Raw genomic sequence first — 12,480 nt, 5'->3', positions numbered from 1 at the left:
TCATGCTGGTGTAAATCTCCGTTCCGCTCTTTCATATGTCAGTGACGCCCGTTCGTATTGATCCAGGATTTCACTATTCTCAAGAAGTCTACATGATGGAGACAATGCAACATAATGTAGAACATAAGCAGACATACGCACACACGCACACACACACAACAGGACAGCACACGTAAAGACAGAACAATGGGTAGCACCTCATGTGACTGCTCCACCATATGCAGACATTAAGTTGCAAAGTTTTCCTTTAACTTTATAATAAAGAGCTACTTATCAATTCATATTCATGCAACATTTTGTACTTTATCAAGTCGTGCTTACAGCAACCTCATTAATGCACAATTGTGGAGCGTGCACATGAAATGTTACACACAAGCGCAAATATTATGCTTCACAATTAACCAAAAACAAAAATCAAACACTAAAAGTGGCATAAATCATGCAGATTCAGATACAGGTCTGGATACGTGTGATTAGTACAGATTTGATAATTACGAAGAGTTTAATGAGATATTTAAATGATCTCAGTGTGCTTTTTTTTCAATGTGTGCAAAAATCATCCCACTGAAATATTGCCATGAAAACACCTGGGATCGTGTTTGCTTTCAAATTTGTGCTCTTACTTTTACATTTTTGAAATGAATGATTTGCTGGGATAAAAAAAGAGGTTAGACACGTTCATTGATTGCACAGCTTCAATTAAAGATGCCTGATAAAGGTCCATGCTGATGAGATATCCACTGAGTGATCAAATGTATGTCCTCGGGCAAAGAGGACATACAGTGTAAACTGGAGCATCACAAAGACGTCAAACAAACCCACTAGGAGGACAAGATGGCTGCAAGCAAGAAAACCATCTTGGTGGGAAATAAAACAATAAAAAAACAAACACATTTAAACAAAATATAAACTTGTGCAAAAAATCACAGAAATGAAAAAGAAAATACAGAAAAGTATATACTGACTGGGTAAATGATGACTACACAACAACATATAGAGATGTTGATTTTTTAATAAGGGTGCTTACCTTGAGATTGTCTCTTAGACCCTAGTTGTGTTGTACTCTGATTCATGTTTGCTCAAAGAGCCAATGAGGCAGAACCTGAAATGTCATGGCTCTTTCATTTAATATCAAATTTTGCATAGAGAGGTCAGAACTCATATTGTGTTACACGACAGCAAAACACTTCATCAGGGCTCGGTTAGGTCTCATGGGAGCCTCGCATGCAGATAAACAGTCAAGAACACTCGCATAGAAAAGGGCATGCAGGAGAAAGTTGCAAAGTCTTTTCTCCTTCACATTGAGTTTTTGTACACAGTTACTTTTCAAGCGGTGCAATTACACAGTAAATTACTTTTGTTATAAATCGGAAAATCTCTCATGCCAAAATGTGAAGCTATATAACTCATGTATTTTCAGTATCATAGTTAAAATACGAATGCCTTTTGATTGATAATTTGCATTCATGTCAATGAAATTAGTAATTTCTATGAATATCAGGCACCGATTCAAGCCCTTGTGTTTAACAGTCAAAAATGGACTGATTATATCTATCAAATTGAGGTTTGTATGTAAAAGCTTCGGATAAACCTCAAAGTACAGTTGAGTTTTATGAATATAACTTATAAATCCCCATTTGAGGAAAGGTTACAGGGAGTGCTTGACATGTTCAAGGAGGAGCATGCAAAAGGTAGCGTAAGTTAGCCCTTTGTGGAAAAAAGTGAAAATAGAAAGGGGACAAATAACAAGGATCAATGCAAACAAAGAAGCTTATCATAATTCTACAAAAGTAATGAGAGGAAGAGGGAGAAAGCTAAAATAATGAAAACAAAATAAATGTAATTTATCCCACATTCATTTCAAACACCCCCATAGTTAACTCTATAGTTGTTGTTCTTCCCTCATCAGAAATCTATGGATACTGACCGCTGTACTGCCTTTTCGTGGCGTGAAAGCCGGTGGCTGGTGGTGGGAACTTCTTCCATGTCGTCGTCCAGGTCACATCCATTGTCCGCCGCCTCCTGTGAGTAGCTGTGCTTCATGACCAGGATGCTCCTGCGGTTTGACGTGGCCGGCAGCAATGGCCGCACTGCCATGGGCGGCTGTGGAAGGTCCGTGAGCAGGGTGCCTCCGTCTCGGCCGCTCAAGTTCCCGCGGCTTCCTCGTCCGCTCAGTGACAGCTGGGATAAGTGGGCGGAGCCGGGGTTGGAGGCGGACCCACAGTGGTGGTCGTGGATGCAGCGTGAGGAGGCACGGCGAAGGGCGTGGTAGTTCTCAAAGTCTTCCGCCAGGTCGACTAAGTCTGCTGATGCCGCTGCGGCTGCGGTGGCACTCCGTAATGTACACAGCTCGTAGTGAGGCGGCTCAAACACCTCCTGGAACATGGTGGGGTCAAAGTCCTCACGCCGCAGGATGTACTTCTTACGTGGCTGCTTGATCTGGACGATGACGGAGACGATGAGGAGGATGAGGACGATGCAACAGGTGACACCGATGATGGTCCCGTTTGTGTTGTTCAGGTTGTCGAGGATGTTGGCTTTTCTTTTCTCTGTACAGTTTTAGAGAGAGAGAGCAGGGAAAAGACAGAACACATGAGAATATTACCCACATGGCCCTAAACCTGAAGATCATTAAAAAAACTACATTTCAAACTGTGTAATTAACAGATTACCAATTGTATTACCAGTTACTGACCATTAGTATTTCATTGGTTACCAACTAAGACTGGAAATGGTCATATTTCTGCAAGTTTATGAAGTGGGCATGGGGCTCTAGTAAGTGAAATACTCTGTATATAAAGAGTTTAGATGATGGGATCTCATCTCAAAATCAAAAATGCATGAGTTTAATGAGATGATTAAACTGTGTGTCTAGCACTGCTAATATAAGGGATGGTATCATGTTAGGTCAAACCAATACCTAAAGTATTAAACAAAGCATTACCTCTAAGGATGGGGGCATTTCATCTAACATTATTTTATGGGATTGTGTTGAAAAATAAACCCTGTTCAAAACCAGCACATTACCTGTGTAGTATTTCTTAACTGTTTGGAGGAAACCGAACCCATAGCTCACATGTAAAGATATCTCCTTACAGCCCAAACCTGTCATGTCCAAGGTTAAGCCTGTTACTTTTATCAGGTATCAAGCAGAACAAGAAGGTTCTATAAATCACAGCTGTGCTCTCTTTATCACACAGGAAACTACACAGAAGAGCACAAACTGACAGAGACAGTACAAGGACTCGTAAGGACACGTGGGGCTTATCTGTGGGGAGATGTGTGACATTTTAATACTGGATGAACCAGTAGCACAGCGACAGTAAATGGATACATTCAGAGGCGTAAAGCAGAAAGGAATGAAACTTGACATTTTACCACTAATGAGGACAAATGTGGGCCCTGTGGTGGACCTATGCATTACTTGAGCAGGGTAAACCGCTGAGAAACATGGCCGCCTCCTTGCTGAGTTCTGCACAATTTTAAACTTAGATGGGTATCTTAGTCTCTGTGAGGAATTGGCTGTTCAGGATCTACTTAATTGAAGAGATTTGTCATTGGTTTGGCTTAAAGAGAGAGATAGTTACAGTATATACAGAATACACAGACATCATCTCCAACAACTGTTGTCTTTGATTCAAAGAAATGAGGGGAACGGTGAGGCTGAAGCTTACTGTGGAAAAGTAGATTGAGACTTTATACAAGGTGAGACAGAGTTTGAGTTTTGTGAGTTTGACAAGAACTCATCTTAACCATACGTTAATGATAATCAAATTCACGTATTTAATTGATGTGGGAGTTGGGATGCGTGAGGGATCAGGGGAGCTGCAGTATAGATCCCATCTTATATGTATTGGGATGAGGTGATGGGTGGGTAAAGGTCAAGGACCAGAAACCTGGTTAATTGGAAATATATAATAGTGCGGAGAAAAAGTAGCTCATCCCCAGGGTCTTGACATATTGGATTAGAATCATAAATGTCGATGCTGCAAAAAGGAAACTCTCAAATCAGAGGTGCAGATTATCGAGCTGTCAGCATTATCTCTCTAACACAGAGATTTTACTTGGGTGTGCCACCCTGTTACATTAACGTCATTTTAGCAATGTTTGTATCCGACCAAGAGAATTATGCCATTCACGATCGATTAAACGGCTTTAACCCTTCTGTACCGGTTTATTCTGCTAGTGCAGGAGCACACTGCTGATGATTCCACAATGTGCCAGTACTGTATGAAGGTATGGATCCAATGGCTTTAAAAATTCTGTGTGGAGAAGAAGAATTTGATAGTATCACACACTCAGGAAGTTCACAGAACCTCGCTCAGCTTGAGCCACCTTCAAAGAACATGAGAGCAGTTCTTGTAGATCAACCTGGACCCAGATGAATTGAGTTTGTGATGAGCCTCATGAAGCCAGTTTGAGTTTTATAACGTGTACATCATTGTTATATATAAACTAGAATTGCTGCTCTGTGGTTTGTTAGGTTGTGCCATCAAGTAAAGTTGTAGGAAATAAGGTCTCATTGAATCAGCAGTGACTACACATTGTCTAAAGTACAACCAGTTTAAACTACTATAGACTATATACAAGGAGATGATATATTCTATATTCATATGTCGTCCATCTTTAAATGCAGCCTGTGGTTCAAGCTCTAACGCTCTGCCACTGTCCATGGTGCTGAAACCTTCAAAAGTACTGGGTGTCTCAACTCTGATACTTCCATCTGTATTCTTACAAGTGGGACACTATGACCATGTATATTCTCCGGCATAGTTTGTGAATTTCATGAAGGACAATATCTACCGGCTGCTTGGCTCACAATTTACATATTTTACACATTATGTGTCCTCTTTTCTCAGCCCCATTTTCAAAAGCAAAAAGAAAATGTTGGCGGCCCTTGCTGCATAGCCAAGTTGGCAACTGTTGAGGGTGATAAGTGTCTTGAGCAGCATTTCAAAATTGACTATTATGAGTGCACCATCTGGGCAGTCATAATGCTCTGCATATTGTTATAATTGTCAGTGTGCACACTTTTAAGCACTCGAGATAGCAAGTGTTAGAATGGGATGATTGATACACAGCAGAAGTCTCTTCCCTGGGTGCTGCAACTTTCTCTCAAACCATTTAAACCATTGGTTCATGTGAGACAAAAGGGTCAAGTGAACTGAAATGTAACATCTCACCTTTACACTGGTTCTCATCCCAGGGGTAGACACAGTTCTGCATGCCGTTACACACCAGTGTGTTGTTTATGCACATGTTGCTGTGACAGAAGAAGGCATCTGCATCACAAGGAGCTGGAAAAGAAGAAGGCAAATCAACATGATAGTCCTGAGAGCTTATTATGTAGCGATTACCAGGTCAAGAAGCCATAAAAACTGTTTGGCAAAAACTGCTCAACTACTTCTTAGTGAATATCCCTTGGAGCACTAGCTGAATTTGAAGTACAGCTGTAGAGAAGTTCTAGTGTGCCAGATTTTGACGAAATAAATTTGAATGGGAATTACTCAAATCAGACCTGTTCCCCATGAACCCATCTGTTCTTCATGAATTTTCATCCTCAAGCTCCTCTTCAAACATTTGCAGAGGCAACTCGAGGATGTGACTGAATTCCTTGGAAAATGTGTGCGTGTGTGTGTTTGTGGAATTTGCAGAGATTGCAATGACATTTCCAGAATCATCCGCACAATTAACAAACCCAAAACAAATCCTTCCTATTTATGCGAGATGATGTTTATTTGTCCTCGGTGCGCAGCCCTTGTCGGCACGTAACCAGGTAATAAACACGAGCATGTCCTCAAACACACCATCCATCATGACACCTGCCCTTGCCATGAGGCCTGCTGGAGACATAAAGCTGCCATTGTCTCCGCCTCCGTGAGTCACACATCAGCAGAACATGGTCGTAAAAATCGGAGTGATAATGTTTCAGGCTCCATCATCATATGGCAACATAATCATTTAAACCCAAGGTGCCCTTTCCTCTCAGCAACCAATCAGATAAATGCATAAACCACCTGATCGGTCAATTCATAGAGTGGCTTCCCCCTGTTATTCTCAGTAGAGCATTGTGAGTGAACCATAGGGTAAAATAGCTTGTCCCATTAACTCTACAGTGTCATATCACAGGAAGAATTAGGCAGAATTATTATCTTAACTAAGGCGGTCGCGTTCGTGTCTGCATTTTTCAGTTTTTCTCAAATAAAAATATAAATGTGGTTTCATGAGGGGACTGTTGGGCCTTTCTAGTTATAGGATTTATAAAGCTGGAATTACTTCTTTGAAATATTCAGTTCTACTGCAGTAGTGACAACAAGGCAGTCTTGGATTCATATATTTGCAGAAACAGAATTTTTTTGTTTCTGGTTATATTTATCTTTAAAGGTTTGAAATTGAATTTCAGGCAAACCTTTTCTTTTCCTTTCTTCTTTCCTTCCATCTGTTTTAGTTATAGTAATAATAGTAATATTGAAAGTGTAAGCAACATTTTTAATGTGATAGCTGATTGAGGTGGAGGAGGTCATTTCAATTTGTTTAGGAACAGTAGCATAAAATAGAAATTGTGTTTAGTGCTGTATTTAAGCAAATGTACTTAGCCAGATTCCACCACTGCAGATGTAATTAAATAAACCACGTACCATTGGCCCAGGGGGAAAGAACTTGTAGAAGTTCTTATGAAACCACCTCCAATTTGCACATTTGCTAAGAGTTACCATTTTTGCCACTGATATGAATGTAAGGGATAACTCTATCCTGTTGCTGGTTGTTTGATATTGGAGGAGACATCCTCTCCCCTCTCACTCTCTCTCTATTAATCTCTCTCTCTCTCTCTCTCTCTCTCTCTCTCTCTCTCTCTCTCTCTCTCTCTCTCTCTCTCTCTCTCTCTCTCTCTCTCTCTCTCTCTCTCTCTTTATCTCCCGCTCTCCCCTCTCTCCTGCACAGCACTGGCACTGTGCACTAAAGCAGCTTGCCAGTGGTATGGCAGAGCTGGGGACTATCTGACAGTGTTACCACCGTGATGTATGGCTGTTTTCAGCCCAGCACTCATCCCAAGTGAATAATAACACACCAAATTAGAGTGACTTATCTCTATCTCCCTCTGTGTCCCATCCTGGGACTTTGCCAGGATTTCTAGGGCCATATTGGCTCTCACTGTGCGTTGCGATACTCCTCTTCTCATTTTCTCCCCACTATCTCTGTTTTTTCTACTTTTCATCCTGTTTTTTTTTACAGGATATGCCAAAAACTGCAACAATTGTTTGCTCACAACCACCAGAGGGAGCTCACTCCTTCTCATTCTGCAGCCATACCCCCCCCCCCTCTCTCCTTATGAACACCACAGGGTGAGACCCGACGTTACAAAGAGCGCGATCCACACTAATCTCCTGCAAAATTAATTTCAAGACTTTGTAATAAAAGTGCCCTTTTGCCCGCACAGACACATTCACAGTCACTGCTGGCAGCATAAATTAACTCCTTAATGAGTGGCTGATGAAAATAGTCTGAGTGTCTCTGCAGAGCGGAGTGGAGGGGGGGGGGGGGGGGGGGCTTCTGCAGTGAAGCGCTGGAAGCTTCACATGAGTGTAATGAATTTTTCAACTCAAATAATCAACCATAGATTTGTTTTGTGTGATTTTGTTTTGTAGCAGTGCAGTTAGGCTATTTCTACTCTGATGTCATCAATATAGTTTTCATTTTGCAATACATTTCTGCCAGCACTGTGATCTCTCATTTCATCAACATGATTTTTTGGGTTTTTCTTGCCATCATAATCTAAAAGAATTAACAATGAAACGGATTTATAGTAAATACCGGGTTTTCCCGATACTTTGCCTGCAAATGCTCCTCATTGATGCTTAAAAGGCTGACCCTTTCTACTTGGAACTGATCTCCCTTCATCTGTCACCAGTGAAATATGCTGTAGAATAGATTTAAAGATTATTTTATTTGTTTTTACAGCACAGCATGGACCAGCACCCGCTTATATCTCAAATCTCCAGAGATCTTCCATATCCACACGCCCCCGAGGGGAGTGAGCCTTTGCTTGTGCCATTTATTTCCACCTTTAAATTAACCACCTTTTTTACAACTGCCTCATAAAGGCAATTCATCATTAATATTAACATTAAGATTGTCTGCTAGTGTGACTTACTTATATATCCATCCATCCATCCATCCATTATCTATAGCCTGACACTTATCTGAGAGCTGGGGTGGACCTTGGAAAGATCTTACTCACCTTTTTTAAATCTTAAATTCTTTTTTTTTAATAATTGTGTTACATCTTCTGTTAACTAATAACTACTGCACAGTATTCTTCTCCCTCCCAACACCACCAAGATAACAAGTGTGCAGAGAGGATGTTATCTGATCTGAGACAAGAGCAAAGATGCATCCGTGAGCAAAAATCAGCACAGTATGTTGTTCTCCAATGCTTCCGTGCATACGATTAAGAAGCTTTACAAGAGACGGGATGTGATGTGTGTATCGGGGCCAGAGTAAAATTTCCATCTGCAGCTCCGGAGACAGGTATCCGTCGATGAGGCGTAACGATTCTGACAGCCGAGACGTCTCACAAGCAAATATATCACCCGGGACATAATTGCTTCTTGGGTAAAGATAGGTTTCGCTTGCTTCTGCCTCACATATAGTTGTGTGTGTTTGTGAAAGTGAGCTCCGGACTAAAGTGAGATGAGCAGGTGTGAACTGCATGAACGATAAAAGTGGAAGTTTGCATTTGGGAATGTCGCTCTCCCACCGTAGCGACTCTCTGGGAGTCAGCAGCTTTGAATGGTCCTCTAAAAGCTGCTGGTCCCACTGGGAACCAGCAGCTGGGAAAAAATATAGAAAGGCTCAGGATCTACTGTGGCAGGGGAACACTTATTGTAAGAAGTGCCCTGTAAGCTGCAAATCCAGTTAGTGCACCTCTAACACACATACACACGCACAAGCACACATACGACCCCCCCCCCCCCTCACACACACACAAACACTGGCAGTGGTTACACAATTTCCTTTCACTTGGGTGAACGGAATGTAGTAATTTCTTACAATGCTTTTGTAGTACACATCATAGTATTGGCCACATCTGCATCACATGCCGTGATATATATTATTAAGACAATCATAACCCAAGGTCTTCTTACGAGCTTCTTCAACAGCTTTCAACAATGTCTATGGAACGCCTACTACACACTATAATGATGACTGTGGTTGTCTGAGCGAATATCTGCTGAATGGTAATAGGATTCGGTGCAATGAGTGGTTTTAAATCTTCCTATTACTGTTTGCATTAAAGTTTTTACACTGGTAAATATCAGTCCTTTTATCATGCCTGATGTTTTCTCATCAAGCTCCAGGAATGTTTCTCCTTGAAATCAAGGAAACTGTTGAAGAAATTGCACCGTCTAACAATGTTGAAGAAAATTCCTGGATCCGGCCCCTGATCCAGATCTGCACCAAAATCAAATTCCCTTCCCCGGGTCATGCTCTCGGTTTCAAAGCCCGAAACTTATCCCAGAGCAAATGAGGAAAAATCTGTAAAAATCATTCATAAACATGTATAGGTATACATACATACATACATCTACATGAAGATGTACATAATATTTAAAAGGATCAGCCACAACATACAGGTTGTTTGTTTTCAGGCAACTTGTTTTAATGCTGTGGCTGATCGGTGTACATGTAATCACATCAAAACCTCAAAAATACTAAATGTAATCGCACGTAGTACACACATGTAAATTTAGTTTCACTGGGATTTTCTCCAAACTAATCCCTCTGCATACTCCCATAAGCTGCATCGCTCCACATGTACCAATGCACAGTGCTGTGTACTACTTTTGCAGGATTCTTGGAAAAAAAACAAAAACAAAACAATCTGCCATGACAACGAGGTAAGAGCGTACACCAGACGGAGTTACTTGTGCTACGGAGTGTGCTTTCCGGAGCGCTCACACACCTGCTTCATTGACAGCTTTGACAGGTTTGGTGCAGTGCTGCTGAGCTGTGGTGGATGTTGCTCTAAAGGCTGAGGTCTGGCTGGGGGATCGCCTGAGTGACTTAGGCAGAGGCGTTGCCCCGGCAACAACACATCCTGGCTCTGCTTGGCGAAAAAAAAAAAAGACGGCCTTTCAAAGGGGACACTGACTCCGCAAACCCAAACCTCTCAGCTGCTGCTGTCACCCGCTCCATAGACAGTCACACGACCGTCATATCTTAACCCACAGACATGTTGTTGTTATATATACGACTGGGTGAGGAGCATCAGCTGATCGTCCTTCAGGGTTTCATGTTTTCTTATTGGTGTGGCTGCACTTTGTGGCGTTCAATAAATCCAATCAGCTGCGTCCTTATGAAGGAAAAACAAACTGAACTCACTTTGAAATAACCGTTCTAGGAACATGACTTTATCTAAGATGCATTTTCTCTGCTTCTCAACAACAATAAACAAAAAATGTGAAGCGCTGTGGAATAAATAGAGCCTTCTTAGAGGAAGCATCTGGATTTGGGTTTGGTTTCACCACAGTAAAAGACCGAATCACATCTTAGAATAAAGTCAATGCAATTCTTATAATTAAATAAGTTAATAACATTTTTTTGGCAGCCTGTTGACCTATATTTTGAATCTAACCCTGTTTGCTTTGAGATATATAAGATAGATAGATAGATAGATAGATAGATAGATAGATAGATAGATAGATAGATAGATAGATAGATAGATAGATAGATAGATAGATAGATAGATAGATAGATAGATAGATAGATAGATAGATAGATAGATAGATAGATAGATGGGCAGATGGTTAATTGGACAGATGGTTAATTGGACGGATGGATAGATGGATAGATAGATAATGTATTCATCCCAGAAGGGAAATTACAATGTTCCAGTAGCAATTAAAAACATAAAAACACTTTTACTCTTTATTTTCAAGCTGTAAAAGTGCAGATGCAATGTTCAGTAGTGCAGTGTGTGTGTGTGTGTGTCTGTGAGTGTGTTGGGGTTGTGTGTTTACTACTTTTTCGTCTCTGGGGCATTTAAAGACCCTCAGTGACGTTGACATGATGTACAGGCCATACTCATAAGCCTCAGACCATCGGCATTCACCTCACTAGTACAAAGAATGCCCTCTGCAACCCCTGTCAAAACTACACGCTCTATCACTGAGGAGCATGTGAATGAGAGGACAATTGTGTGTGTGTGTGTGTGTGTGTGTGTGTGTGGATGAATTTTAATCTCTCCTAGGTGTTTGGCTCAAAGAGGTAGATGTGAGCATATTGTAGCTCGTCCTAATATTCCTTTGACTCTGTCTCTGTTTCTCTCTCTTGATCTCTCTTTATCCCAATCTCTTTTACCTTTATGAAAATACGGGGAATAAACAGCACACCTGTGGTTCTTCCGCAGTTCAGCTCCGATCCAACGATAACGTCATGTTCACGATCACCCAGCGGCGATATTCATTATAGTGGAAAACATGTCCCTTGCTTTCCTGCTGGGTGCTGTTTAAATGGTCATAAAACTGAATGGAAACCTCTGACAGCACAGTTTCAAAGAACAACCTTTGATATAACTCAACATGATGTGGCAGCCCTCTTTTCTTTTGGCATCAACGTCCCTGTCGTGGCGTCGTGAAGCGTTTGACAAAGCTAGTCCGAATATCTCATTAGGTTGCTGTAAGCTTCTTTATAATAACCAGTACATGTGCGCCTGCGGGTGTTTGTTTTGCGAGTGTTGCCTTACGTTCTTGGTAGGTTGTGAAAAGGATGCGGAAGCGACTCTTGCGGCTGTTCTCGTCCGCCCACATGCGGATGACGCCCAGTGTGGAAACCAGCATGATGTCGTTGGCCACCGTGGAGCAGTACTTGCTCTTGAGGTCTTCCACCGAGCTGAGGCGAGACGGCGGGGGAAAGAGACGCATGGTTTAGTATCGAATAACAGCCCACGTGTGCTGTGCTTTTCAATAATTCACATCAATTAACAGGATGTCAAAGCAGCCGTGGTCGTGACACATATTTAAGTCCCGTAATCCAGTGATCGTGAGTGAATGTTGTCGTTATCAGATTGTTGAGGAGCTCATATTTTGTTTTAAGAACACTGCAGTTCACTACTTCATTATGTTCTTATCTCAACACACCAAATATGTTATCAATGATCATGATTTCAAGATATGAGTCTTAAGAAGTTGTATTCTTACTATGTTAAGAAAGAAATACAGCAGTCCAAAGCTTTGGGGAAGATACTTATTTGCTTGCTGAGCTGTAGATGCAGTAGTTTTTTTTTTTTTTTTTACCAGTTAACACATTATTCACAGCAGGATAATCACCACTGCCGTTTCAATGCACATGTCTTTCTGGAATGATACGGGCCCCTGACACATGGGGAGAGAAATTAAAATAAACTATGTGAGATAAATAATTGTCCAATGAATAGGTTTCAGTTTTTTTTGCTGTCTGGAAAGAATCTGGCCACTGAAT

The 12,480-nt window shown here is 41.3% G+C and overlaps 1 protein-coding gene across 2 annotated transcripts in view; it reads right to left on the bottom strand.

The window, feature by feature from the left end:
• Window positions 1–12,480, bottom strand: part of neto1l (neuropilin (NRP) and tolloid (TLL)-like 1, like) — a 63,183-nt gene continuing 50,703 nt past the window's right edge. The window contains exons 8-11 of one of the 2 annotated variants that reach the window (XM_061094129.1): window positions 11,747–11,892; window positions 5,184–5,297; window positions 1,928–2,549; window positions 1–88 (exon numbers count right to left, since the gene is read on the bottom strand). In XM_061094129.1, coding sequence (XP_060950112.1) covers window positions 1–88; window positions 1,928–2,549; window positions 5,184–5,297; window positions 11,747–11,892 — 970 coding nt within the window. Of the gene's footprint in view, window positions 89–1,041; window positions 1,103–1,927; window positions 2,550–5,183; window positions 5,298–11,746; window positions 11,893–12,480 lie in introns of those variants that run through there. The other variant, XM_061094130.1, reaches the window with a different exon arrangement.

This window comes from Limanda limanda, chromosome 20 (assembly GCF_963576545.1).
Source record: "Limanda limanda chromosome 20, fLimLim1.1, whole genome shotgun sequence".
Lineage (NCBI taxonomy): Eukaryota > Metazoa > Chordata > Actinopteri > Pleuronectiformes > Pleuronectidae > Limanda > Limanda limanda.
The sequence above is the reverse complement of the archived record's forward strand: the minus strand, read 5'-3'. Positions and strand labels throughout refer to the sequence as shown.